Source organism: Lagopus leucura, unplaced genomic scaffold (assembly GCF_019238085.1).
Source record: "Lagopus leucura isolate 7727_CA_CO unplaced genomic scaffold, USGS_WTPT01 Super-Scaffold_100071, whole genome shotgun sequence".
In the NCBI taxonomy this organism is placed as follows: Eukaryota; Metazoa; Chordata; class Aves; order Galliformes; family Phasianidae; genus Lagopus; species Lagopus leucura.
In genome coordinates, this window is record NW_024962313.1 from 120,994 (window position 1) to 148,330 (window position 27,337).

The 27,337-nt window shown below is 51.3% G+C and overlaps 1 protein-coding gene across 4 annotated transcripts in view; it reads left to right on the forward strand.

Moving 5' to 3' along the window:
- OSBP2 (oxysterol binding protein 2) overlaps positions 1-27,337 on the forward strand; it is a 64,469-nt gene that overhangs the window by 19,901 nt on the left and 17,231 nt on the right. For 3 of the 4 annotated variants that reach the window (XR_006181617.1, XM_042887019.1, XM_042887020.1), the window contains exons 2-3: positions 331-539; positions 25,620-25,870. Coding sequence is in view for 3 of the 4 variants with exons in the window: in XM_042887019.1 (XP_042742953.1) it covers positions 331-539; positions 25,620-25,870 (460 nt within the window). In the remaining variant the exon portion in view is untranslated. Of the gene's footprint in view, positions 1-330; positions 540-12,849; positions 13,078-25,619; positions 25,871-27,337 lie in introns of those variants that run through there. The other variant, XM_042887021.1, reaches the window with a different exon arrangement.

Here is a 27,337-nt window from a genome sequence, read left to right on the forward strand (position 1 = left end):
GGCACACAGGAGCGTGTTGGCCACCCCAGGTGGATGTAGAGGGGTTTAGTATCATTGAATCATAAAATCATTAAGGTTGGAGAAGACCTTGATCTTAAAATCAAGTGCAACCCCAGCTCACCCCCATCACACCCACTGACCGCTTCAGTGCCACATATCCATGTTACTTGAGCACCTCCAGGGCCAGTGACCCCACCATCACTCTGGGTATCCTGTGCCGATGCTTTTGGAGAAGAAATTTTTCCTAATATCTAACCTGAACCTCCCTGACACACCTCGAGGCCATTACCTTTCACCCCTTACCCTTCCCTGTGCTCTGTTCCCTTGCAGGACGCAGGCGGAGATGGCCCACACGTGCCGTGGCACCATCAACCTGTCCACAGCTCACATCGACACCGAGGACTCGTGCAACATTGTGCTGTCCAACGGGGGCAGGACTTACCACCTGAAGGCCAGCTCAGAAGTGGAGAGGCAGCGCTGGGTCACGGCGCTGGAGCTGGCCAAGGCAAAAGCCATCCGCATGAGGAACAACCAGTCAGGTAGGGCATAGCTCAACGTGCAGGCACGCAGCTGGATCCTTGGGAAAACCTCCCTGTAAACCAGCTCTTTTGTGCTTTCCGTATCGTGCAGAAACCCTGGCAGATACTATTCTGCAATTAAAAGTTGTTGACCGTTTCCCATTGAGGCATAAGGGGTTTTAAGCAGTGTTGCATGCAGCGCACATCTTTTGATCTGGTTATGCAGCCTTACACCAATCTTTAAAGCCCTGGTAGTGGCTGTACATTGTAGAGAGCCAGCACAAATGAATTCATGGTGCTTCTTCTGGAAGGAAGGATGCACGTGCCTTTCTCCTGGGGCCCTGGCTGGTCAGTGTGAGTGGGGGACATTGCAGGAAGCACCAAGCCCTGCAGGGAGCAGCAGGCCTGGGGGCACTGGTCCACAGTGAAATCCTAGAGCAGTGCCTCTCCTGTTCTCCCCTAGTTTAGGGCATTGCTGTAGATGAATGATACGCAGATGTAATTGTCTGTGCACACTGCCTTTCTCCCCTCTGCACACACTAAGCTGTGCTTTGGTATTTATTAGTGTGTATTTGGGACAACTGTGTTATGTAAAGCTGTCAAACCACCATGCGTGCTCCTCCCCGTAGTGTTGTTTTTAGTGCTCTGTTGTGTAATGGATCTGATAAGCACTTAACAAGTAATATTTGAGGAATATTTGAACGTTCATAGCTCTTCTGGGATTCACATTTGGTTTTCTTCCACAAACAAACGTGCCTTAAAATCACAGAAGGCAAAAACCATGAGTGTATTAAAAAGGCAGTCAGCCACCCCTGCCACCCTAAAATAAAACCTCTCTGCTCTCATCTTGAGTGCTGGAAGTCAGACCTCATGCAGGAGAGATGTAGTAAGCACCTGCTGTTGTTCCGTTCTGCTTGTAATGAAAACGTGGCTTCGTCGAACTTCTGAGGAAGGAGGAGTGTGAAGGTGAGACAGTGAGGTAGCGTGGCAAGGTCTGTTTTGAGACATCTGTAAGTGCTCTGTGTGTAAGTAAGATGGCCATGAGGCTTTCAGAAGGGCTGCCAAGGAAGGGTCAGTGCACCAAGAAAAACCTCTGCTCCCTGGTGGAAGCACTGCACCAAAACCACAGCACGGGGTGTGCTTGATGAGACGTGCAGCTCTTCTGAGCCAAGGCTGCATGCATGGGGAAGGCACTCCTAATGCTGCCTGCTTATGAAAACGCACAGTCAAGAGAAAATTGGTTTGCCTGCGTTTCTGGAAGGCAGTGCATTCCTGTTTCCATCCCTGGATTGATGGGATGGCTGTTTTGGATGCTGGCTGCAGAGCACAGTGCAGGCAGTGTGTTTTATGGAGAGCAGCAGAATGCAGAGCATAAACAACTCAGCTTGCAGGAGAATGCCCCCAGCCCTGGGCTCATGAGCTCTGACTTCTGCATAATTAGCTGTCCCACAAGGTCATATAGAAGTTGATTAGTGCCTGAGCCATTTTCTCGTTTCCCATGATTATTTCTGTACTCCGTGTTCTGTGGCACCAGTATCTACAGACTTAATTACATAAAGTATGTTGAACCCTCTGTCCTGTGATTGTGCACCTCTGGACTGTATGTAAATATTGATGGGAGTGTGGCTGGTGGAGGAGATGTGGGCTGTGGTCCGGCCATGGCTGCAGCGAGTTCACTGGGTGTGCAGGTTGCTTGTGGGGCTGAGATGGGTCTGAATCAGGATCTTGCACCTGGGGGAGGTTGGCACGTGCCTTGGTGTTCATCTCATCTCTGGTTGTTGGGCTGTGGGTGCTGGTAGTGCAATGCAGAGCTACAGTCTGAGCCTTTCGGAGGATGTCGGTGCTGTTGCCTGTGGAGCTGCATGCAGTTATTTTGGTTCGGCTTTCCACAAAAGTGACAAACGCAGAGCCTTGCTGTCTTGAGGCTCTGGATGTACTGACTTGCTGGCTTCAGCTGACTCAGGCCATGGTCTCAAGGGAGGAGCAGCACAGAGGCAGTGCAGACTTCAGGTGGCGGTGCTCGCTGTCTCACCGTGATGCTGACCCAGCTCATGCTGGGCTCTTCTGTCAGCCCAGCCAGCAGCAGAACTGCTGTAAGGGACAAAGACCTGCTTCATCTGGCTTGTGTAGATGTGAGGTAATGGCCTCAAGTTGTGCTGAGGAGGTTCAGGTTAGATATTAAGGAAAATCTCTGGAAGACTGGCACAGTGGTATTGGCACAGGCTGCCCATGGGAGGCTGTCCTTGAAGGTGTTGGAGGAACACAAAGATGTGAGGTGTGTGGTCAGTGGGGGTGGGTTGGGGAAGGACTTCATCATCCTGACAGCCCAGGTCCCCATGCAGCCTGGCCCTGGAAGGCAAATGCTCAGCATGGGGCCTTATAGTGGTTTCAGAGAACTCCTCGAAGGGTCAGAGCAGGGCTGGTGGTCTCACTGCTGGCATGCTGAGATCCTTCCAAGTCCTTTCCCTGCATTCAAAAAGGAGCAACGTAGTACTGTGATGTTAATTAATTAAAAAAAAAAAGAACTTGACCTCTTTTTGTGAAATGCTTTGAAGATGAGCCACACTTGAGTTGCTTCTGGAAATAAAACCTGACCTGAGTGTGAGCTGGGATTCTGCACTCCCTCTTTCCTGAAGGAGTAGGAGCTGTGGGTTTTGCGCTGTGCTTGGGGAGCTCCAGGGCTCGTGGCTGCATGCTGCTGCTGGGCCAGGGCTGCAGTTTGAGCTGCTCAGTGGGGCTGCTGTGGGCACAGAGGGCTGGGCAGACAGCAGCTGCTGGAGATGGCTCTGGAGCAGATGAAAGCTGTCTGTTCCCCCAGTGGTTTTCTTGAACTAAACGCATGCAAAAGCAGTTTTAATGGGACTGTAGCTAGCTGGAGCTGTGCATTGAGAAGAGATGCCATTTTCACAGAACTGTTTGTTGTTTCTATTTTTAAGGAATAGAGAACCCTATATCCAAAGTGAGTGTTGGATAGGAGACGTTGCTGCTTCCTCTGCTGCATAATTGAGGGGGATTTGATTTCCTCTGTATCCAGTGCAGGGCTGAGACTATTTTGGTAACGAGGCATGAGCTGGAACATGAGCAGTGCTCACAGATGTGACACAGGAGCTTGTTGCCCTTGTCTCTCTGCTGCAGGTAGCACTGGGTGCTGGGGAGCAGAAAGCCAGCAGAGAGCTGAGCTGCTGCCATGCATTTCTTCACTGTGGCAGCATCCCTCTTAATGCCATTAACATGGATGCATAATGTAATGTTAGGGCAGAAGGGGCTGGCTTGGGTGAGTGCCTCACATGCAGCCCCTCTGTTCATCCAACTTGAAACTTGTATTTCTAGTGGTATCTCTAGAATGTGTTGGTGAGGATGAGCCAGCAAAGCGTGCTTGTAACTCAGACACAACTGCATCCTGTGCAGCATCAACTGAGAAGTGGCAGTGGGACCGGAGGGGTATTGTGCCCTCTGCTCCGTCCTCAAGAGTCCCCACCATTCTATGTGTAAACCTGACACCTAAGGGACACCTGGTTCAGCCTCCCCATGGGAACAGCCAACACAGTGCTGCATGAAAGCCTGCTCATTGGCCCTGAAAATCACAGCTTTCTGTAATCACCCTCTGTCTGCATTAATGTAAGCCCCTGGATAATTCCAGTGCTCTGTTTCCCATATTGCATCACCCCTTGGATTTCTGCCCACTTGCGCCCAGGCTCTCAGCAGCCTGAAGCTTTTGGGGGCACTCTGCTGCCCACACTCCTTTAAGTTCCCTTCCAAGCTCAGCAGTTCTGTGATTCTGCTGGCTTAACCAGCTGTTTTCTTAGCAAACGAGGCATGATGGAAGCAGCCTTACAGGGGCTCATATGCAGGTGGGGGGAGGCTGAGGGGCTCAGAGCAGTGCAGAACTGCTGTCCCACCCCTGGGTTTCCAGTGGGCTGTTCTGCTGCCTTGATGTGCTACTGCCTTGGAGGTGCTGAGCAGTTCCTCTAGTTGCAGAATTGATAACTTCAGTTTTGTTACTGGATATGTTTTAGCTGTTTTGTTGTTTTTCTGCCCAAGCAAGGAGTTTGTTTGCAGCAAGCGTCTTGTCTTGAGAATGCGAAGCTGCAGCACATCTGCAGCCCCCCCGGCTGGCTGTGAATTGCCCTTTTGTGGGGGCCCTCCATCTCCTCCCAGCAGCCAACAACCCGCACTGCTGCTCTGACTGCAGCCATCGGGACAATCGCACTCCTTGTTGGCCTCGTGCTCCCAGCTCACTGTTTGACTGCCGCCTCCCGTCGGCTCTCTGCACCAAACTTCTCCCTTTTCCCACCCTCCTTGTGGGGTTTCTCTATCCTGTTCCTCTGCGTGGTGCTGCTTTGGGATTGCTGTCCCTCTTTTTGGGGGCTCTGCTCTCAGCTTTCCCACTCTTTATCATCCCTCATTGGTTTGAGCTTGGGAGTGTTTCTCTTTCCAAGTGGGCAAGCAGGATTTCTGTAAGGACCTCACAGTGGTGCTTGGCCCCCAGGGTTTCCTATGTGTGTTCTTTAGGCTGTGGGATGGCCCTGCTGTCTCTGTGTGTCTCCCTGGCAGTGCCCATAAAGGACTGATCCTGGTGCTGGTCTGCTGCTGGAAATCATCGTGTGTGAGTTGCAGTGTCACTATCCGAGTTGTAGGGACTCAGTGTTGAGCTTCCTTCTGCACATTTATCCCCTGTGAGATAAGGCTCTGTTAGGCTCATTGTAATCATGAAGCCATTAAGGTTGGCAAAGACCACTAAGGTCATACCACCAGTAGTCCCACTCACCATGTCCCTCAGTGCCACATTTCCACGTCCCTTGAACATCTCCAGGTACACTGACCCCACCACCTCCCTTTGCAGCTTTGCCAATGCGTTACTTCTCTTTCTGAGAAGAAATGTTTCCGAATATTAAGCCTGAAATAATTACTCTTGTTATAGTGTCTGATGTCAGGGTTGGGTGTGGGCTGCACTCGAAGGATGCTGGCATTGCAGTGCAAAGCTTCCTGCTGGCCATGGTTTGTAGTTGTGCCAGATTGCTGCTGGGGCTGTCTGCAGCAGGTTTGTGTGCTTCACCTGTCCTCAGTGCTCTCTTTGGGTTACCCGACTGTTTGCCTTCACTTCTCAAACATGACCTTTGGGGAGAGAGTGGAGCAAGCCTGCTATGGAGTCAGCTATTAAGGTGCCTGTAAGTGGCTGTGCAACCAGAACTGCTCAGCCTGCGGTGCTTCCCTGCCTGGGCAGTGGTTTCTGCTCACACTGGAGCTGCCTGACACAGAGTTCTAAGCAGCAGAGAGCAGCAGTCTGCAGCAATGGGAAGCTGGAGAAATTATTTAGGATTTTAGTGTATTTCACAACTCAGGAAATCCCCCTTTTGGAGTAACTTGTGTTGAACTTGTTTTGTTATGCTCTGTTTGCAAGTCAGGAGAATTACCCAAGCAATACACTTACCTCCTTGATTTGGTGCTGATCCTTCCTCTTGTTTTGCCCATGCATCTATTATGTCATCATGTATTATTGCCGCTCTCCATCATATTTGAGAAGTTGTGGCTGTCAGGTGAGGTCCCGAACGACTGGAGGAAGGGTCATGTCACTCCCATATACAAGAAGGGGAGCAGGGAGGACCCAGGGAACTACAGGCCGGTGAGTCTCACCTCCGTGCCTGGGAAGATCATGGAACATGGATGTCATTTACCTGGACCTGAGCAAGGCCTTTGACATGGTCCCCCACCACATCCTCATCTCCAAATTGGAGGGAAGTGGATTTGATGGGTGGACGACCCGATGGATAAGCAATTGGTTGAAAGGCCGCAGACAGAGGGTGGTGGTCAATGGCTCTATGTCCAGGTGGAGGCCGGTAACAAGTGGTGTCCCCCAAGGGTCTGTCTTGGGACCGGTGCTCTTTAACATCTTTATTAATGACATCGATGAGGGAATTGAGTGCACCCTCAGCAAGTTTGCTGACGACACCAAGCTGAGTGGTGCGGTTGATACGGTGGAAGGAAGGGATGCCATTCAGAGGGACCTCGACAGGCTGGAAAGCTGGGCTCGGGTGAACCTGATGAGGTTCAACACGGCAAAGTGCAAGGTTTTGCATTTGGGCCGGAAGAATCCCAGGCACCTGTACAGGCTGGGAGGAGTGGTCCTTGAGAGCAGCTCGGCAGAGAAGGACCTGGGGGTCCTGATGGACGAGAGACTGAATATGAGCCAGCAGTGCGCTCTGGCAGCTCGAAAGGCAAATGGGATCCTGGGCTCCATCAGGAGAGGGGTGGCCAGCAGGGACAGGGAGGTGATTGTCCCTCTCTACTCGGCTCTTGTGAGGCCCCATCTGGAGTACTGTGTCCAGGTGTGGAGCCCTCAGTACAAGAAAGACATAGAGATTTTGGAAAGGGTCCAGAGGAGGGCGACTAAGATGATCAGGGGGCTGGAGCACCTCCCCTATGAGGACAGGCTGAGGGAGTTGGGCTTGTTCAGCCTGGAGAAGAGAAGGCTGCGGGGTGACCTCATTGCAGCCTATCAATACCTGAAGGGAACCTACACCCAGGAGGGGAGTAAACTCTTTGAAAGGGCTGACAACAGCAGGACTAGGGGAAATGGATCCAAGTTGAAGGAGGGAAGATTTAGGTTGGATGTTAGGGGGAAGTTCTTTACTAGGAGAGTGGAACGGGCTGCCCAGGGAGGTTGTGGATGCCCCGTCCTTGGACGTGTTTAAGGCCAGGTTGGACGGGGTCCTGGGCAACCTGATCTGAATGTGTATGTTTGGTGGCCCTGCTAGGCAGGGGGGTTGGAACTACATGATCCTTGGGGTCCCTTCCAACCCGGGTGATTCTGTGATTCTGTGATTCTGTGATTATTCTATATATATAATCTGTGAGAATCCCCTGTACCAAAGCAGCCCAGAAATCAGTTTGTAGGTAGGACTGGAGCTTGGCAGTGCTGTGGGAGCTCAGCAGCTCTATGTAGGGCACCTCTGCTGCTGCATCCTCATCCCTGCGGCTCTGTGCTGGAGCTGGAGGAGTTTCCTATGCAACTGCAGCAGCCAATGGCAAAGGAAAGATGGGCAAAATGCTGCAAGTACTGTGAGTAGGTAGTTTTGTAATTAAAGGAGGGGTCATTTCCCTGGCTGAGAAATGGCTCCTGCTTGTTCTTTGCCTCTGTAAAGAGTTGAAGCAGTGGCATCTGTGCATTAGTGCTGGGCTTTGTCTATTGAGAGGAGACTTCCCAATGGTGGTTTGGTGCACTGAGGTCAGAGCACAGCCCCCAAACAGGCTTGGAGCTGGAGCTGCTGCAGACAGGGCAGGGACAGATGTGCTTATGTGCATTCCTGATTCTTCCCACCTTTGTCTGATCTTGGCATGACCTCCAGATAGCTTCTTGCCTTATTATCTGTGTCCTTCATCCCTGCAGGTTTGGATGCTCTAACTTGGCTGATGCCCTCCCACTCTCAAGCTCAGAAACTCTGGGGAGCCAAGAGCAAAGCATATGAGTTTCTGTTGGCAATCAGAGCCCTGCTTGCTGGAGTGTGAGAGCTGCTCTGAGCCCAGGGCAGGTTGTAGACAAGATAAATTGGCCTTGCAAAGCCGTCCTTGCACTGCTCTGTGCTGTGTGCCTCATCTCCTGGACGCAGGCTGGGCTGTCACTGTGTGCTGCAGGCTGCAGTGTGCTCCCCACTGGCTGCAAAGCTCTGCTGCGGTGTGGGTGGCAGCAGTGGGAGGGATGAGCTGTTTCATTGCTTTGCTGTACCTGCTAATATTAGCTTGATCTGTCACTTTGCTCACTTACAGCAGAGCTGGGAAGAAGGTGATGCTGTACTGATTGCCAAAGTGCTGAGCTGCTGTGTAGCGCTCAGCTCTGCTCTGGTTTGAGCCTACTCTGTACTTCCAGACCCGCTGGTTGGTGTCCCAGCCCCACAGCAGCTCATTCACACACCCACAGCCACATAAGCTTGCATTTGGCATGTGCTGAGCACAGGCTGTGTGCCTGCTTACAGCTGGCAGAGGCTGTGTCTGACAGGAAGCAAAGCAAACACATGGTAATTGTGTGCTTACAGCGAGGAGCATCACATCCTTGTCAGAACTTACATCCTTCCCTTATTTTCCAAAGGGGTGCTGTGGCTGGTGGCTGTCTGTCTGATCAGGAGCAAGCCAGCTGCAGTGGGGACATCTGCTCATGTCCTCATTTGTGTCCTTGCTGCCACCTGGTAAGGCCCCATGCTGACATATCCCAGCACGTAGCAGCTGGGCAAGGTTCAAACCGAGCAAGTGTCACCTGGAAGTGACCTGAACAACGTGGTGGGGATACCTAGTGCCAAAGGGGAAGTGTTTCCAGCTCTGTGTATTTCTGGGTTATTATCAAGTGTGGCTTTTTTTTTTTTTTTTCTTCCTGGCACAGAAAAATGCTGTTGGAGGAAAATCAATTTTTAGGCCTGAAAATAATAGTAATTCTTGCTAATTAGAAATGAGTCAGTAAAGAGTGGATGGCTGCATGGGGGGCCTCCTGCCTTGCTTTTGGTGCACCCGAGCACATCGGCTTCCGTTCCCCATCTGCAGAACAGTGAATTAGCTCACAGCTTGAGGCTGAGGATGCAGATGTTGTGCTGCAGCCATGCGACGGTGGTAGGTTGCCCTCTCCTGGCACATTCCCTCTGCAAACCCATGTCCTCATCTCTTCCTTCCAGCACCAAAACCAGCCTGCTGCTGCAGGAGTTGGTAGCTTCAGCCCGTAAGTATGTGCTTGAGGAGCAGTGCCAGCTCTGTGCTGTTCTCTGCAGGGAGAGGATCTCCCTCTGGTGGTGAAGCTGCTCACTAGGAAATGAGCCTGGCTCCCCCCCTCGCTGCTGGGGCACAGCCTTAGGTCTCCAGGCCCTGCAGAGCGTGCTACTTGAGGCTGTGCTGCTGGCAGGACCTGGAGCTGCCCACCCTGCAGCTGTGTGTGTCCCTGAAGGCTGATAATGCAGCACTGCACTCTCAGAGGACACAAAGGAGGTATTTAAACAATTTCATTTAATATGATCCCCCCCTGTTTCCTAATGGCATCCTAGCAAGTGGTCCAGCTCTGCTTTTAGCATCCCAATTTAATGTGTTTCCTGTTGTGAATAATACTGGGGGGAAAAAGTACCTGTGGAATTGAACTGTAGCTCTCGGCTCCTATCTAAGCCTTGGTGACCCTTCAGGTCTTCTGGATCCTAAATTGCCCAGTAGATGGGTACGTTGTATTGGCACTGGAGGCTTAAGAATGGGGAAAATGGAAAGCTCTGAGCGCTGTTAGAGCTGAAGAACTTCTGACTTCTGCCAACCTGAGTCGTGCTGGGTGGTTCTGTCAGTAACTGAGAGCAATGTTAGTGGTATTGTTGGGTCCTGTTCTGCTCTGTGTGAGCTCCATGGCTTTGGTGTCTGCAGTGGGGCCGAGTGTCCTGGGAGGGCCAGGAGCCCATTGCCATGGGGCTGAGGAACAAAGCATGCAGAGGCAGCTCTGTTTGGGCAGGCTGCAGGCAGCTATTGCTTACGTTTCAGTTTCTTCAGTTTCCTTTGTTTTCATTTTTGGTGACTCCAACATCTTGCTTGGCAGGGCTCTGCTTGCAAACCCCTCCATGGGCTTGGAATTCCTGAATGAAGCAACTAAAGCTGTGCATTCCTCGCTGCATTGCTTTCCAGACCAGATAGAAATGCCAGATGAAGTTCTGGGGTTCCAGGTGGAGTCCTCTGTTACTGGTTTTGTCATTGCTTCTTGCCCTGGTTTTTGGATGGGGCTGCACTGACACATAAGAGCAGTTTGAGCCAGTGCAGAGCTGTGCCTGGAGGAGCCCAAACTGGTCTGGGTGTTGGCAGTGGTCAAGGGGAATGTGAGCAGTGCAACAGGGCCCTGCAGAGCCAGCTGGGCACAGCACACATCCCTGGAGCAGAGGAGCAGCAGCACTGTCTTGCTGGGTTTGCATTTGAATGGGTATCAAATCTGGATTTACAGCTCAAAGTTGGTGTGCTTTTCTGTGTTGGGGCACCTGATCTGTGGTTCCTTGCCTTAGGAAAGGAAGTTGTAGGAGCGCGTTAGCAGCTCTGAAGATAACAAGTTTCCTGAATTAGTTAAATAGAGGGAACTGCACGAGCAGAGGGACTAGAGCTCCTTTGGCAAAGCTTGCACCATTTTAAGGAGGCATCTGTGTGAAAACAAATACTAGAAATGCAAAAATGCAGTTTTGTTTCCTGATGCTGAGATTCTAGAGCTGAGAGCGCTGGCATTTTGCTCCTCCATTCAGAGCTGTGTCACACCTGTGTTTTCTTGTTTGCACTGCCATGTGTGGGCCAAGTGAAAAGCAGACCAATTATTTGCACAAAAATTACACGTTTTGGGGCACTGCTGATAGTTTCATTCCTCTCTCAGCCCACCCACCCCACCATGCCCACTGCCCACATCCCTCAGTGCCACATCTCCAGTTCTGCAACACCCCCAGGGATGGTGACCTGCTCTCTGGGTAACCTTTGCTAATGCATCACTGCTCTTTTGGAGAAGAAATTGTTCCTAATGTCCAACCTGAATGCCCACAGCAGCCCCTTGCTGCAGTCCTGCTACCTCCTGTGTGGGGGCTGAGGAAGCTCCATGGCTCCATCCTTGCAGCTCTGTTGGTGTGGCTATGGGGAGTCGGGTCACCCCAGCACGAGGTGCAGAGGTGAGGACCTCATTGCTTTCAGCTGCTTTTAAGTATAAGCAACATTTGCAAAGCTTGGAGAGTTTTCTTGTTGCACAGACACAGCATGAGTGAGTCATCCTGGAAGGAGCAATAGGGATAGAAGCAGTAAGATGACATTTCTGAAAGATGAGAGCAAAGGACCTGAAAAGAGGAAAATAATTATTTTTGGTTATTTTGGAATGAAAAAGGAAGGAATCACAAAGGTGTGATTCAAACACACCAAAGGCTTTTATGTAGTAGAAAGGCAGCCAGTTCTCTGTGGAGTCTGCAGAGGGCAGAGGCAGCCCTGGTGGTGTGCAGCACAAAGACCTTGGGCTGGGAAGGGCCCTGCCTGGGCAGAGTGCCTGTCTTGGGCAGCCAGCCCATGGCTGGGCTTGGGGGCTGTAAGGACCCTTCCACCCCAACCATTCTATGGTTCTGTGATCCTTAAGGACCCTCCCAACCCAAACTATTCTCTGTGATTCATTCTATGTTTCTGTGACACGAAGCATTTCCCACATACATCTTGCTGAACCACAGGCTGTGACTTCTGCTCGGTTACTTGTTTATGGGCAAAATGAATTGAATTTAGGGATAAATCAATATTTTATCAGGGAACTTCAGACTGGTTCTCCATGCACTGAGGTGAGCCACTGCAGCTTTGACTTCTGTGCATGCAGGAGGCCTTTGGCAGCTGGCAGAAGGGATCTGAGCTGCTTGTGAAGTTTCGGTGATGCCAGGCTTATGGAGAGCATCTTCTTTATGTTTTCATTATGTCTATGATCCTCCCTTGCAGATCTCTGCAACAGCAGTGTAACTGAACTGTGCTGGGGTCGCTGCAGGAGCCAGGAGTGCATGTGTTAGATCCCACGTGGGCTTTCCCCTCTCCACACATCACTTGTGTTTTTCCTCTTGAAAAAGCTTGGTTCTTACCCAGAGCAGAGGTATTTTTCCAGAATTTGCCCTGTTTCCACCCAGATTGCCTTGAAAATCCGGGCATGTCTTTTGAGATGTACATACAGAAGATGGAATACAACCTGTGCTCTGTTGCTATCCAGACGTTGGCATTAACAGGAGCTGGAGGAGAGCACTCAGGGCGCAGTGCTGCTCCCTGTACAAATGTGAACGCTCACGTGGATGTGTCTTCATTTTGCCTTGTTCCCTGGGACTGATAAAGTCTGAAGGGCTGGGAAACCCCATCCTCCAGTGCTTGGGGGGGTGAGGCAGCAGCCATCAGTGCCGTGTGTGCACATGGCAGAGGTTCTGCTTGGGAACTGTTGGCTGCGGTGAAACGGGGCTGCGTGAGTGAAATGTGTAATGAAGTTTCTTACCAAAAATGAAGGAATTCTGATGTATATTTTAAGCGAGAGTCCTAAAAATAACCTCTAGCAGCATTTAAAGGGACCGACTACCAAACAGCAGCAGCTTCACCAAACTGCATCCCTTTGGCTTTAGCATCCCTTTGGAGCTGCATCCCTTCTAGCCCATTGCTCACCGTTTTTGAGATGACTGTGCCGAATCCTGCCCTTTAGTTGCCTGGGGCTGCATGTTTCTCCCTTTTGGGGGGCAGCACACCTCTTCCTGGCACAGATGGAGTTAATTAAGGGCTGCTGCATGCTGGAGCAAGCAGTGGTGCATGCCGGGCTGTGGGGCTGCCGAGCCCGGTGCCGTAGTGCCCTGCTATCAGCATGGAGCGAGACACAGGGCTGCCTGCTCCATAAGGACATCTGCTGAATAAGAACATTCTCTTTTCCTCTGTATTTTTTTTTTTTTCCTCCAACCTAAAGCCAACGGCCATGCAGCTCTCAGCCTCCGCCAGCGCGGCCCCATGGTGGGCATGAAGGGCAGGGGCTGCTGGGAGGCAGGATCCGTCCGCTCCTTCTGCAACTCCACCTGCCTCAATAAGTTCCCCAAGGGTCAGTGCTTGGTGGGGAGGGGTATTGCATGGGGATAAGGGCTGCATGAGCGCTGGGTTGGGGTTGGCATCATGCCTGGAAGTGGCTGCTGGCATTGTGTGCTGTGCCCTGGCTGTGTTCTGCCTTCTGGCTTTATCAGGTGTTGGAACAACAGAGTACTGCACCCAGTGCTGCGCTGATCTGCTGCTAGGAGGGGTACGTTTTGCATATCTAGCATCAAAGAATTGATTTGTTCATCATGGTGAATTAATTCCTGCACTGGATGCTCTGTTCAAATCTGGTGTTTGATCTCAGCAAATCAGGTAGGTTTTTGTTCTAGGAAAAAGTACTTTCTCATTAAGACATTATGAGAGCCTGTGTGTGTGTGACAGTGCCTAGGGAAGCACAAGATGCCTGGCTGTCCTCTGGGAAGCATTTTCCTGCTCAGCTGTGCTTGCCATCCCTTGTTGCTGCTGGGGTTATTCCAGGCATTTCCCACCAGGAGTGCTGTGAGAGCAGTGGGTTCCCCAGAGCTCTGCTGGGGTCGGTGCTGGGACGCATCCCACTGCCAGCCATGTGCTGGAGGGGCTCTCATCCACTCAGTGCTTTCCTGGGGTGCTGCAATAGTTTCAAGGATGGGAGAGGCAACAGTCCTACAGAAATCATTAGGTGTTGCTGCTGTGGGACTCGTTGCCTAACTCTTGGTGAGGTGGTGCTGTGCAGATGTAGGAATTTAAGCCAGTTTTGGTGACCCAGGGCTTCCTTTAGGGCCAGGGGACAACTGAGCACCCTGGAGAACCCTCTGCTTCCTCCTGAAATAGGAGCTGGGATCACAGATTGGACTGCAGGCAGTCACGGGGACTTTCCATTCCTGCTGCAGTAAGTCAGACATGTCCTTCCACCCACAAGTGGTTAAACTTGCTGCTCCCCCATGGCAAACACCGGGACCACTTTATTTTTATGAACATATGATGGGAAATCATCACTGCATGGGAATCAGCCTCCACTTGGGCTGCTCCCTGTGGCACAGAGATGGCCGCCCTGCTCCCACGCAGAGGCTCACCAGAAGTTATTTTATCTAGGTGTAATTTCTTTCCCCAGAGAACCAAAAAAAAAGGGGTACAAATAGGTCAAATTGAAATTTCAGCCACTGCAGCTTTACAGCATGCTTTGGGCAGATGATGAAAAATAGCTTTTTAATCAAATCCAGATTGTCCCCTACCCTCTGGTTTTTGCAGCTGGATGCTGTGAGGTCGCAGTGGCACACAGTGCTCTGTGCAGGTTGGCTTCAGCAAGGAGTGAGATGTGAGCTGAACCCACAAGCTGGGAAAACACTGGCTTTAAAATCCATTCGCTGTGCAGCAAGGGAGTCCCTGGTAAGCACAATTTGCTTGGAGAGCACAGTGCTTGTTCTCCAAGTGAAAATATTTCCCGAGGATGCCCTACTTTTCACTTAATTATGTTATAGTAGCTGTTTTCGACCAAAATAAAGGCATTAAATCTGTTTATCTCACCAAAAAGGCACCATCTGAGGTACATTTAATGTGCTGATGACTGTAACAAGAGACAAGCCCAGCCTTCTGGCTGGCACGTAGTTCAGTTTGGGATCCCAATGCTGTTTATGGCAGGATCCCGCTTGCAGTTGCAGCAGGAATGTCCCTGCCGGGTCATGTTGGAGCAGTGGGTGACCCTGCTGTGTGGTAACAGCAGAGGACACCTGTTGTCAGTAAAGGATGAGAACGTGGATAGTTATCTCCTGGTGGAAGCAGATCCTGGGAGCTGCCTGCATGCTGCTGGAGGGGCTCACAGCACACGTTGGCTGGGACATGCAGCAAATGCTTGAGGAGGGGTACTGCCATAGCTGCACAGCAGTTCTTATTTGTTCTGTGGGGGTTTTGTGCTGCCCCTTGCTTCCTCTGCCTGTTGATGCCAGTCTTAGCAACTGCAGAAGGGGCTGTTTAGATTTGCACATCCCTGGAGCATTCCCTTAGCTGGATCACATAGAATAGCCATGGCATTAACCCCTTCCAGCTCTCTGCATGTGACCAGTGTGGAAATCCTCCCTTATTTTAACCAGAGCAGATAACCAAAGGCTCACAGGTGTCAGGGAAGAGCTGCTCTGCTCTTTGGAGCTGCTCAGAAGCACTGCTGGCAATGTGTGCTTATTAGCTAATGCTTAATGCAAAGGAAAGTAGTTAGGGAAAAAGTGACCATCTTGACAGGCTGATGGTGTAATTAGAGAGCAAAAGTGCAGTTAAAGAATTGGAAGGAATGGAGATGAACTGTGAGCTCCAGCCACACTGATCTGCAAATAGAAGCCCTGTGTGCCCTCAAATTGATTTACTTCTTGCTTTTTTTTTTTACTGACAAGGCTGCAGCCATGGCCAGCACAGCACTTCTGGAGGAGGAGATGCTGCATTGGGGTCACTTGGGCGGGACGTATGGTGGAGGAGCAATCCTAGGGAATGCCTTTCCAGTAAGTCAGTGGTGGTGGCTGCTGTGCAGAGTGCAGCATGTGGGCAAGCATCAATGAGCTGCTCCCCATCCTGCTTTGTGCTCCTGTGGAGTTCTTCATCATTGCTGTGCTTGTAGCCTAGGGGAGATTAATGCTGAGTTTGTCTCATCCAGCAGAGTACCAACCCAGCATCAGAGGGAGGGATGCATGTTGGTTTGGTAGGCTGTGCGGACTCACTGCAGGGATGGTCAAACCCTGAGGAGTGTCCAAATGCTGAATGAGGGTCCCTGACTGCCCTGGGTCGAGTGTGGACTTGGAACACGCTGCATTTCTCCTCACCCCAGGGAGGAAGTGATGGTGGGACACAGTCACCAAAGGCAGCAATGGGCAGAGCAGTGCTGTCCCTGACTTTGGGACTGCAAGCCTGCAAGAAGCAGATCCTGGGGCTGATGCATAAAGAAGGGGGGGGGGGTGTTAGGAGACAGGAGGGTGGGAAGTGGGGTTTGTCCCCACTTGGCCGTGGTCTCCTTGCACTGGCTTTGCAGCACATCACCTGTGGGACCATGCTGTCTTCCATGAGTTACTGCCTTCTGACAGGAGCAGGGATTTGCACATCCCTTGAGCAATATATCTAGGAAATATTTTGTCTGTCCAATCTGTAGGATACATGGACAGTGGGTTGGGTGGTTTTATTCTGTTCTGGATGTTTTTCCCTTGTTGAAGGGAAGGAGCAAAGCTGCATTTCTCTGCAGCCCTCCTTGCATGGACTCCTGGCTCTCCCCACTCACATCTTGCTGCCTCCAGGAGTTTCTCTCTCCTTAAGCACCGAAATTCTCCTGGACAGGTTTGGAATTCCTAGAAGCTTTGTGAAACCTCAGGGTGTGAAATTCCTCTGTGCAGAGCACTCCTGCTCCTCCTTGGCAGCTCTGGAGCTCCTGGTGACCCCAGGGATGCTGCAGCTTTGCCATCACCAAGTTCTGTGGTTGGGGCTGCATTATGAGTTGATAGAAACAGTCCTAAAGAGCAGTGTTTCCCTCTTTGAGGTCAGCCTGCAGTTACTCCAGACTGTGCATGCCCTGCAAAAATGGCTTTGCCCCTTTGCAAGCCTTCAGAGCGTGACCTCACTGCTGCAGGAAGGGATGTGAGGTGGCAGGGAGCCCACGTGTGGCAGAAATGCTCCTACCCAGCAGTGCTTTAACTTTGTTTGAATGTCTCACCAAGCCCTGGCTCTGATGGGCTACTTTATCATGAGTTGACTGATTAGATTAGCATCCCATTTGGGACTGCAATGAGTTGGTAGGGTTGTGTGTCCATTAATGATTGAGTTGTTGGGGTTGTTTGGCCATTAATGACTTCTCTTTGGCTCTCTGAGGAATTCAGTGCCCTGCTAATTGCCTGCTCCAGTGCTGGGGAAAGCCTTCAGCCCAGAAATAGGAGGGGAGAAGGAAGGAGGGCAGTGGATCAGTGTCACAGCATCCTTCAATGTACAGGTTTCAGCCTCTTGATGGTATTTAGCAGAAACACAAAGTGGGGAAAATGTGCCCACAAAGTGGGGATCGGTGCCTGTAGCCTTGCTGCTCTTTGTGAATTAGATGCTGAGTGGTGCTGATAAAGCACAGCTTTTAATTAATGAAAATGTAATCACGTGAAAATGCACACTTTGTTGTGCAGGCATTCATCCGACCTCATGTGGGGGAGATTAGCAGTAATTAGGGAAACCCTGGGAGCAGAGGTTAGCTCTGTTTGTAAACACCAGCATCCAGCAGTCGGCTCCCCATGCAGCACCCATGCTGTGTCCTCATCCCATGTGAGTTTGCTATGTGCTCTCCCTCTTGGGTGAAATTCTGTCTGTTTCTGGGGATTTGTCCTCGCTTCCTGTTGCTTGTTCTCTACAAAGGGACTAATAAAGCTTTTTCTTCCCGTTGAAACCCTTGAGCAGACTGTCCTGGCAGCCATTCTTGCTGATGAGGTTGGTATATGGGGGTGTGCCATCAGGGCTTCACTTTGTCTGCTTGTAGGGTGTTGGAAAGGCTGTTTGCATCCCTCTGTCTCCACTGGCACTCCGTGACCTGCATGGAATTGTAAGGAGCTGGGTAACTTGCACCCACCCCGATCCTCTTACTCAGGGGTAAGCTGAGCCCAGGCAGATTTACATGTGCATAAGGGCACACATTAGCCTTGCATTCTCAGGAGTGCTTTCTCGGATATCTTTGCTCATGCAGCTGGCTGAGCTGAGCTTACAAGTCTGCAGGGCAGTGCGGGACGTGCATTACCCACTGAGCAGAAGCATAGACTTCAAGCTGGGTCTTTGCAGTGCCACGAGCAGCCCTCAGCCCCCCAGCATGGCTGTGTGTGGCTGCTCTGCACACTGTCCTGCTGTGGGTATAGCAGGGACATTATAGCAGGATCTCCTGCCTCCCCTGCCACCGCAGCTCCTGCCCCGTGGCTCAGTCCCGTGTCACTTTGTTCTCATTACAAAGGCTTTGCAGGGAGGGAGGGAGCTGACAGAGCTTCAGTGCATCTTCTGTGCTTCCCCAGCTGCTTCCCACGAGCCTGCAGCAGGCTGTGTTTTACCTGCTGACTGGAGGCTTCCAGAGAAAGGCTTCATTCTTTTAAAGAAAGAAAATAACAAATCCCATGCCAAGTTCATCCTTGGTTGCACCATACGTGGCATTACTCTGCAGAGGGTGGCTGCTCCAAGCCTGGCTGCGCCATCACTGTGTCCCCAGCTTTGCTGCTGGGGCAGGAAGTAGAGCCCAGCATGCTGTCAGCTTTGTGCCCTATGCTGCTGAAACCAGAGTGCTGCCTGAGGCTGGGAGGTATTTAAGCACTGTTAAACATGGATGCTTGGTGATGTGCTTAGGAGATATCCAACAGCTGAAGTGGTTTTTGGTGGCTGTGTGCTGGGTGCGGTGGCTGACACCGAGGCCAGGTGCTGGGCGCTTCAGAGCAGGGATGTACAGCCCTGCTGTCCCCATGTTGCTCCCTGCCTCAGCTCTTGCTCCGAAGGAATCGTGGAGTCAGTTCTAAGATGATCTAGTCCAGCTGTCAACCCATCCCCACCATGCCTACTGAACACTGTCCCTAAAGGAAGACCTTTGTGCCAAGGGAAGGAGATGGCAAAACAGGAGCCGGCTGCAGGTGAGCCTTGTGTGCTCAAGTCACTGGGGGTTTTGCTCTTTGGTAGCTGTCAGGGCTCTTCCTCCAGCATATCCTGACATTGCCATTTATGCCACTTCTGCATCTGTCATGGCTCGTTGCAGCTTAAGGATGCTGCTCATGCACAGCCCAGTGCCATTCGCTGCCCTCTCACGGTGCCATCTGGTTGTGAATGCCCAAACACAAATAACAAAGTCCGTAGGCTTTTTTTATATGCTTTGTTCACCTGTTGAACAGGAGCAAATGATGTTTAATTATTTATGACACTTGCATTTATGTGTCTAAATATTCATCAGCAGACTCAGAGGTAGCTCTGAAGCCTTGGGCTGCACGCATCCTCCCTGCGGTGCTGTATCAGTCTGTGTGTCGGCTGTGGATTCTGAGCTCAGCCATAAAATAGAGAAAGTATGGTTCAGTGAAGCACATGGGCTTCCTTATCCTGGTGCCTTCTTCTCAGTGGACCCAATGGAGAGATGGAAATTGGAATGGTGTGGAGCCTGGGTGCATCTACACTAACTAAGGAAGCTGTGACTCTGGCTGATGCCCACAGCTTGAGCTTTGGAATTAAGTTTTCTCTTTTAAGTACTTCCTCAACTATGGATTTGTTGATCTCCCTTCCACTTGCTGATTCGAGAATACCCCAAAGGAATGATCTCAGCATTATCAGTTCGAATTCCGTGGTGCAGGTTGTGTTGCATGCCAGCAGTGAGCTGGGGAGTCATTTCGTGTCATTGCCGTTGTGTCGTCTTTGGTGAATCTGCAGAAGGGAGACCCTTGGTTGGACCTTGATCCTCATTGCATGGCACACGTGGGCTGGTAGGGACAGGCGTGGAGCTTCCAGGCTGGATGAGACTCTGGGCAGTAAGTGCTTGGTACCACTGGGTGGGCTTTAGGGTTCCTTCCACCCCTGCTACAATTCTATGATTCTAAAAGGGGATTTCACTGGGGGAGATGGCTGAAGATATCAGCTCAGGAGCAGCCTGGGCGGCTTTGCAGGTGTGGGTAGAAGCACACTGCCCCTGGCACCCACAGTCAGCAGTGCTTGCCAAGGACAAGCAGGTGTCAGCACAGCCTGGAGCTGGCCCTGCCGCTCAGGTCAGTCTGCAGTGCGTTCCTGTTCGGAGCTGTAGGATGATAAAGTTCCTATTTTTATCAGAACATTTGTTTTTTTTCCTCTCCTGGCGGTGTGATGTGCAGTGTGAGCAGCCAGCTGTCTGGTAATGAATGGTTAGTTCCCTATAATCACACCTTCACAACTGGAAGATTTTTCATTTTGATTCAGAGCTGCTTCTTGGCTTCTTCTCCTGCCCATTGTGGATATGAAGAACAGATCATTCTACTTCATAAGAATAATTTGTAGACCACATCTCCAGTCCACGCCTTAGGATTGCAGTGTCCCAAACGGGGCGCAGGCTCTTGGGCACTGATCAGAAGGCACACTGTGTCTCAGAGAGCACTGCTCTGTTCATATAACCCCAAATTTGCTTTTTTTAAGCTCTCTTTTCAAAGCTCTGTTGTAACTCACACTGGGCTGGTAGCTCCTTCTCTGCCAAACAGGCAGTTGTCCACTCTCTGCTTGGTTGGAATCTCTCCCACAGTTGGTGTCTGCACTCAGGGTAGGGTGCTATCCTGCACTGACCACATCCCTCAGGCTCCCTTTTTCACCACTGTCTCCGTACTCTGAGGTTAAACCCAGTGCTTTCAGCCCGTCTTTGTTGCCTGCCTTACCAGTGGGTGGAAGTTGTTTGGGTGATTTCATCAGAAAATCCCACATATGCTGGAAAGAGACAATGACTGCAACCCAAACGTAGTGCTGAGGGTTATTGACTGGTAATATCATCTTGTGACTGCAGCAGTGAGATGGCCGGATTGCAGTCATCATAATAAAAATACTTTATGTTTTCTCAGTGCTTTTCTTTCAGAAAAGCAGAAATCCTTTAGGTGCATTAATGGGCTGCGATGCCAACTCCCATTCAGGGTGGTGCTTCAGTGCTTGGTGGGAGGAAAGAATGCAGATAACAATAAATGGATTACAGTTCTTTGCATGTCCACTGCCAGAACCTCTGTGGCCTTGTGCAGTAAGGAGATTGAAGTCCAAAAATGAAATCCGTTTTGGGTTATTGGAAATTTGGTTCTGTGTTGTGTAAATAGTTCTGCTGGCACTACAGCAAACCTCATTTGCAGACTGTTGGCCTTCTTGATTGCATCACCTTCTGATGGCTTGCAAGAAATTGCCACTGCAGCATCCTTCCTTCCAAAGAGCTGTCCTGGTGGGATCAACCCTGCTGCCTTCATTATGGCTTTGCAGCTCCCCTACATTCCTGTACCAGGGTGCATTTGCCTCATGAGCTGGAATTTGTCCTGAGTAAGAGGTGAAGCCATCAACTTAACTGCTCCTTAGCCCTTCAGTTTCTTGTTCTTAGATTTTTCAGTTGTGTCCCTGTGGTGCTCGTGTCACAGTCTCACTTCACTTGGGTTTGGCTCCAGCCAGTTGCAGTGGAGTTATAATGAAACCACAATTACAGAAACCAAGAGATGGAGTCAGAAGCAAAGAATATGCTGTCCTGCTTTATTTCAGTGTGGTGAGGTGTAAGGGTGCAATACTGGCTAAGTTGGAGATCTCTGCTCCGACCCTGGCCAAGGTTAGGTCACATCTGTGAAATCCTTAGGTTTGAATTTCTGCATAACCTGAGCATTTGGCTTCACACTGTGATCCCAATGGATTTCTGGCAGATCTGCTGGCACAGACTGGGAGCTCTGGGTCCTTTCTGTGCTGCCCCAAGCTGAGTGCTGGTCCTGCTCCAAGGCTGCGTCCTTGGGTCATCCCCATTGAATGAGATAGAGATGTCACAGCTCGTCACAGCTGGTGAATAAGTGCTGTTTTTAGGCCTGAACAGCTTTCCATTTGCATTAGCAGTAGAAGAAATATCCCTGCCAGGTTGGCGATAATTGCAAAGCGATCACCCAAATTTGGAACGATTTATGACCATTTGCTCTGTTATTTTGATGATTAAGTGCCAGCGTAATTCTTTACAACCAAAAAGTTCCGCCTGGGCCTGCTTGTGCAGATGCTGTAGGAATTCATCCCTCTCTTGGCAGCTGGGTGAAGCTATTAAATATAGACACCCATTGCCATTTAATATTCATAGCTATTAAAAGCAACGCAAGCCATTGTGGAAATGGCTTCGGTTGAGGAATGGTTGGTGATCAGTGTCCATGTGCTGCTGCTGGTCCTGGGAGGAAAGGCTCTTGTTCCCAAACCAGGTCTGTGGTGGCGGCTGCAGAACACCAGAGGGACCAGTGGGTGTTTGCTGCAAGTGCTGTTGGTGTTTCTATAGGTTTTGCCCATGGAGTCCCTGGCAGAGGTTGGATTTGGTGCTTATTTGTCCCATAGGCCTTCGCTATGTTGCCTGGAAGAGGCTCCAGACCAAATCACTGTGGGGTTTTTCTTGCATTTCCATACGAAGCCCCTAGGGCAGGTATGTGGAGAGGTATACATTGGCATTTGTTAGATCCAGGCCCACTGAGATGAAGCTCTGCTTTCTCTGTAGGCAGCCTTATTATCCGTGATGATGATGGTGTCCTGGGAGCATCAAGCACGGGTTGGTTGGATGCAGCTCATAAAGAAAGCAAGGGTGGAATCTGTGAGTTGGCTGCTTCTGCAACCCTCTGACTGCGGAGCAGGGAGTTTTCCAGGTGCACTTCAGGGATCTGAGAGCTTCCCAGCTATGGAGAGAGACGAGAAGCTCAGTCTGAGGAGCAGACTTCCCACAGGGAAGCAGTTGTGGCACAGAGCTTCCAGTCCTGGTGATGCTCTGGGCGATGCCTGTCTGCGTGTGGCAGCTTTTGTTGTGCTTTAACAGTGTCTTTCTGGGATCAGTGCAGGCTGCTTGTCTCAGGAACCTCTCTTGCTCAGCCCCGTGTCTGTGGGGCTGTGAAGCCAGATTGAATGTATTGAATGGAACCTTGAGAGGCAAGCAGTTCGGAGCTGCAGGAGAGTCTGGGTGGCAAGTTAGAGGGGATGCAGGATGGAGCGAAGTTCAAGGTGATGTGAGAAGGAGAGAAGTTAGAAGGGGTGTAGGAAGGAAGGGTATTTCTGGAAGTGAGGATGCAGGGATGGGAATGGTTTCTGCTTGTGGGGCAAAGGAGGGTCAGGGAGTTGGAGCAGAGCCTTTGTGATGGACCCCAAGAGGAAGGTAGGAGATGGCCCAGGGCATTAACTTGGTGCCTTTGTGTTAGGGACATCACTGCTGGGTTCAGAATGCATTTTGGGAATTTCAGGATAAAAGCTCATCAACCCCATGGCCATCTTATAGACCATCTTAAACAGCTCTGCCAGCTCCATGCATCCACAGAAGCATCAAAATGCACCTGAGCAGCAGCGCGTGGGGTTGCTGTAGTGGCACAGGCCCCAGCTGCTCACCTGCCACCTCTGGTGTCACCGGTGTCCTTGTGGGCTGTGTGCAGGGAAGTGCCACCTCCTCCAGCCCACAGCTCTCCGCCAGCATGGGGGAAAATGCTGCAAGCAGGGTTTAGCTGAGGGAAGTTCAAGAGGCAGAAAATAAGGCTGTGATGGGAGCATCTGCCTTGCTGAGCTCCTCGTGAGCTGCTGCCCTGGGCTCTGAAGGCTGGTGTGTGCTGTGGGTTTGGGAAGCAGCCCGAGGAGGCTTATGGCCACTGGCTGCTGATCCATTTTACATAGATTAAATAGCATCACAGCTCCAAAAATAATCCTCCAGGCTTGCGGCGAGGCCCACTGTTCCTATAGCAACTGGTTCATACCAGTGCCCTACAAATAAAAATCAAAACAGATTTCCTTTAAGTTTGTTTGCAAGTCAAAACAAAGTGGGAAACAGAGAATGAAAGACTCTGGGCTGAACAAACTGAGGGCTCTCAGCCTCTCCTCACACACCTTGTGCTCTGGACCCCTCTCCATCCCACAGCCTTCCTTTGGACGCCTTCTGATGGTTTTATGTCCTTAAAGCTACTCAGAGCTAAGGAGGCACAGATAGTTTCCCTTTCCATCAGTAGGGAGAGCAGTGATGGTTGAGGAGTTCCTGGGTGCTCCATCAATTCCTTTTTGCCCGCTGTAACATGGGGATGTCCCTGTGGTTGTGGTGGAGGGCTGGGAGCCCATCCTGGGAGCTGTGGGTGTTGGGAGGGCTGGGAGCTGCTTTGGGTGCTTTGCGCAAATGTTTCTCCTTCAACTCGCTCTGATTTGGTTGTAACCACAGCTTTGGGTTTCCTTCCTTCTGTGCTTTGATTTCAGTTCATTACAGCCAATTTTTGCTGTTCTGCGAGTAAAGCGAAACACCTTCTGGGTGTTTATATAATTCTGCATGGCAGCAGGAGATGGGAGAGGGGGATCTGGGGTTAAACACTGCCTGGAGCAGGCAGAGAGATCCTTCCTGCTGCTCGCTGCTCCTAAAGCACTGTTTTTTTTGCAGCTGCAAATAAGGGAAGATTGTCTTTGAGAAACATCACTCATGTCTACACACAGAAAAATGCCAAATTTGATTCTTCCCCTGCAGTCACACAGAGGGAATGGTGGCTTTGGCGTCACGGTGGTAGCTGCCTGCACAGTGGCTGAGATGGAAACCAAAGTGGATTGTGCTTGTGGTGGGTATAGGGCATTGTTTGGCTTCTGAAGGGTGGCTGCAATCACCTTCAGTCACCAAATGGGGAGAGAGAGGTTACCAGGGTGCCTTGTGCCCCTCCAGGGTGACAGATACTGCAGAAGTGCTGAAAACACTTGAAACAGAATGCTGACCTTCGGGAGGTTCTGGTTAGTTTTCCTTACTGATTGCTGAAGTTTTCCCTCTAGATCTGTTGAAGTTGGCATGTTCAAGTCACCAGCACAGAAGCCTGGTGCACCCTCTGGGATGCATCTTGCAAGCCTCATCTTCTTTCTCTTCTCCCCCTGCCCATCACGTCCATCCTACCCTGACCCCATCCCTGTGTGCTTGGAGCAGCAGGACTGTTGTTGCTCATGTTGGAACCAGATGGTCAGTAAGGTTTCTTCTGATCCAAGCCGTCTGAGTGTTCTGTGGTTCATTGCTGCTGGCTTCTGCCAGAGTTTTGTTCTGCTTTCTCCTTGAGCTGTGTAGGACAAGCCCTTCTCTGGGCTCTGCCTCCTTGTCCCAATTCACTCTTCTCGAATGGCCTTGGAGGAACGCCCAGCACGTGCCTGGGTGCATAGAAGATGGGCACTCCCTGTGCTGGCCCTGCTATGTGAGCCTGGGAACCTCACCTCCCCCTGCCCAGGTGGTGTGTAGGAATGCACAGCTCTGTTTTGGGTTGGATTTCTCTTTTTCATCACTCAGATGTTCTGGAGTTGCAGCTGTAACCATTCCTGTTGTTGTATCTGAGATTCTGACTGTGGTTTTTTGCCCTCTGAAGCAGGGGGAAGGTTGGGGGTAGATGCTGTTTCTTAGACTATCTGTTCTTTGGCACAGAGCGGATCTGGCAGAGCAAGGCTCAGTTGTGGGGCTGGGTGCCCAAAACCCAACCCCTATGGCTGGGAATGGTATCCCAATGCTCCCTGAGCTCTGGCAGCTCAGGGCTGTGCCCACTGCCTGGGGAACCTGTTCCATATCTGCTGCCTTCTGATGCAGGACCTTTCCCTAATGCTTACCCTGTGTCACCCCGTTGCTCAGGCTGAGCAGCCCTGTGCTGCATCCCAGTGGCAGCGGAAGGAGCCCTCTGGACACCCCTGGATGCCATCCCAAATTGTTCCTTATGCCATACTCTGCATCCTCATGCAGAGGGGTGCCAGTGAGATGGGTGAACGGGGAGTCAGGGCTGGGCTCGGTGCCCCTTCCCTCTGCCCTGGCACATCCCAGCCTGTAGCCTGTGCCGGAGGAGGCAGAAGGTCCCCCTGCCCGCTGGTACAGTCCAGGGGTAACCATGGAAACTGCTTTTTTTTTTTTCTCCATCCCTCCCTTTGCAGATGACTCGGGTGATGAGGAGCCCGCCTCACAGTCAGACAAGAGTGAGCTGCACGGCACGCTGAAAACCCTCTCGAGTAAGCTGGAGGACCTGAGCACTTGCAATGACCTGATTGCCAAGCACGGGGCCGCCCTGCAGCGCTCGCTCAGCGAGCTGGAGAACCTGAAACTGCCAGCTGAAAGTGGAGAGAAGATCAAGGCTGTGAATGAGCGAGCCACGCTCTTCCGCATCACCTCCAATGCTATGATCAACGTAAGTGCCGCCGCGTTTGCACGGAGGCAAAGGGAGATGCATCTCCTCCTCCTTTTCTTCTATTGCCCTTCCCTCTCTCACAGCCCCATCTCATCCCCCGTACCCCAGCTCAGGGTTGTGGTGAGCCTGGTCACAACCCTCAGGGTGCTGGGACGGAGCTTTGTTGAGTCCTTACAGCATGCTTGCTGGGCGAGCTGCCCCAAATCTGGTTGTGAAGCATGGTACATCCAGAGGTTGGGGCGCAGAGGGCTTTCTGGACCATTCCTGGGGGTGGCTTTCAGGCCAGCTCAGCAATTCAGAGCCTGCTGTGGGTTCAGACCCCCATCCCCTTGTTGCTTGAATCTTCGCTGATGTTGGTGAAGCCACCCTCATTTTGCCCCACGGGAGTTTAATCCTGCTTTGCTGGAGCCCCTCTTTGCTCCCTGCCCTGTGCTTCACAATGGGCTTTTGTACAGCTCCTTCTGGGGTGTGGAGCTGCGTTTCCCAGTGAAACAGCTCTTCCTGGAAAGGGGAGAAACAAAATGAGATAAAATATTTAAAGGGGGGAAAAAAATAAAATTAATTGAAGCCTAACAGTCATGGAATAACACATGAAGGTAAAGCTCAAGGAATTGTAAAGGGAGGTTAGCTCTCTCAGCCCTGAGCAAAACAGAGGTCATGTGCCACCTTAGGTGTACATGGAGGAATGCCCCTCCAAACAGCTGTGTGCTGGTGCTGGAGGGTGTTTGGTGGAGAGAGGTTTTCCTGTGACAGTGCTCTGTGTTTGAGGTTGCCTGTGCACCTGTATGGAGTTGGGTAAAGTTTTGGGAGCAAGGTTGGCATACTGTGCCTGGGTTTGCCATTGGGATGTGTCAGCAGCAGCCAGGAGAGGAGTTTTGGGAAGGGTGAGCAGGGCAATACCTGCTGTGTCTGTGCTGAGGAGGTGGTGGTGGTTGTGGCACAATAAAGGCTTGAGTGAGGGCTTGGCGATCTGGACAGTGTGAAACAGCACTGAAACAGGGAGGAAAAGATGGGAGGAACTCAGCGTGGTGAGCCCACAGCAGACTGTGAGAGGCTATGGATACCAGAGGTTTTTGAGCAGCGTACATCAGCTTTTGGCTGAGCTGCCTGGGGGAGCTTTGGGGCTCCCCATGGAGGGTTTAGAGAGTCTTGTAACAGCCCCAGGAGCATTTCTGCACTGGATTTGCCATGTTAGCACAGGGTGATGCCCTCTGTGACCTGCTGAAGCCCCGCTGGCAGCCTCTCTTAGAGTGGCTGCATGAGTGCAGAGCTGCCTGCAAATCTGTAAGGAAATGTTGGATGTCCCTACAGACAAGTCCATGGCACCCAGCCAACTCCTGGCAGCAGAGGGGAGCACTCTGTCTCACGGATATCCTGCCATCGCTCAGTATGCTTCAGAAGGGCCAGAGCTCTATGGGGTCCCTTCCCAGTTTGGGACCCATGTGACAAGCGGTGCTGCATCCCCAT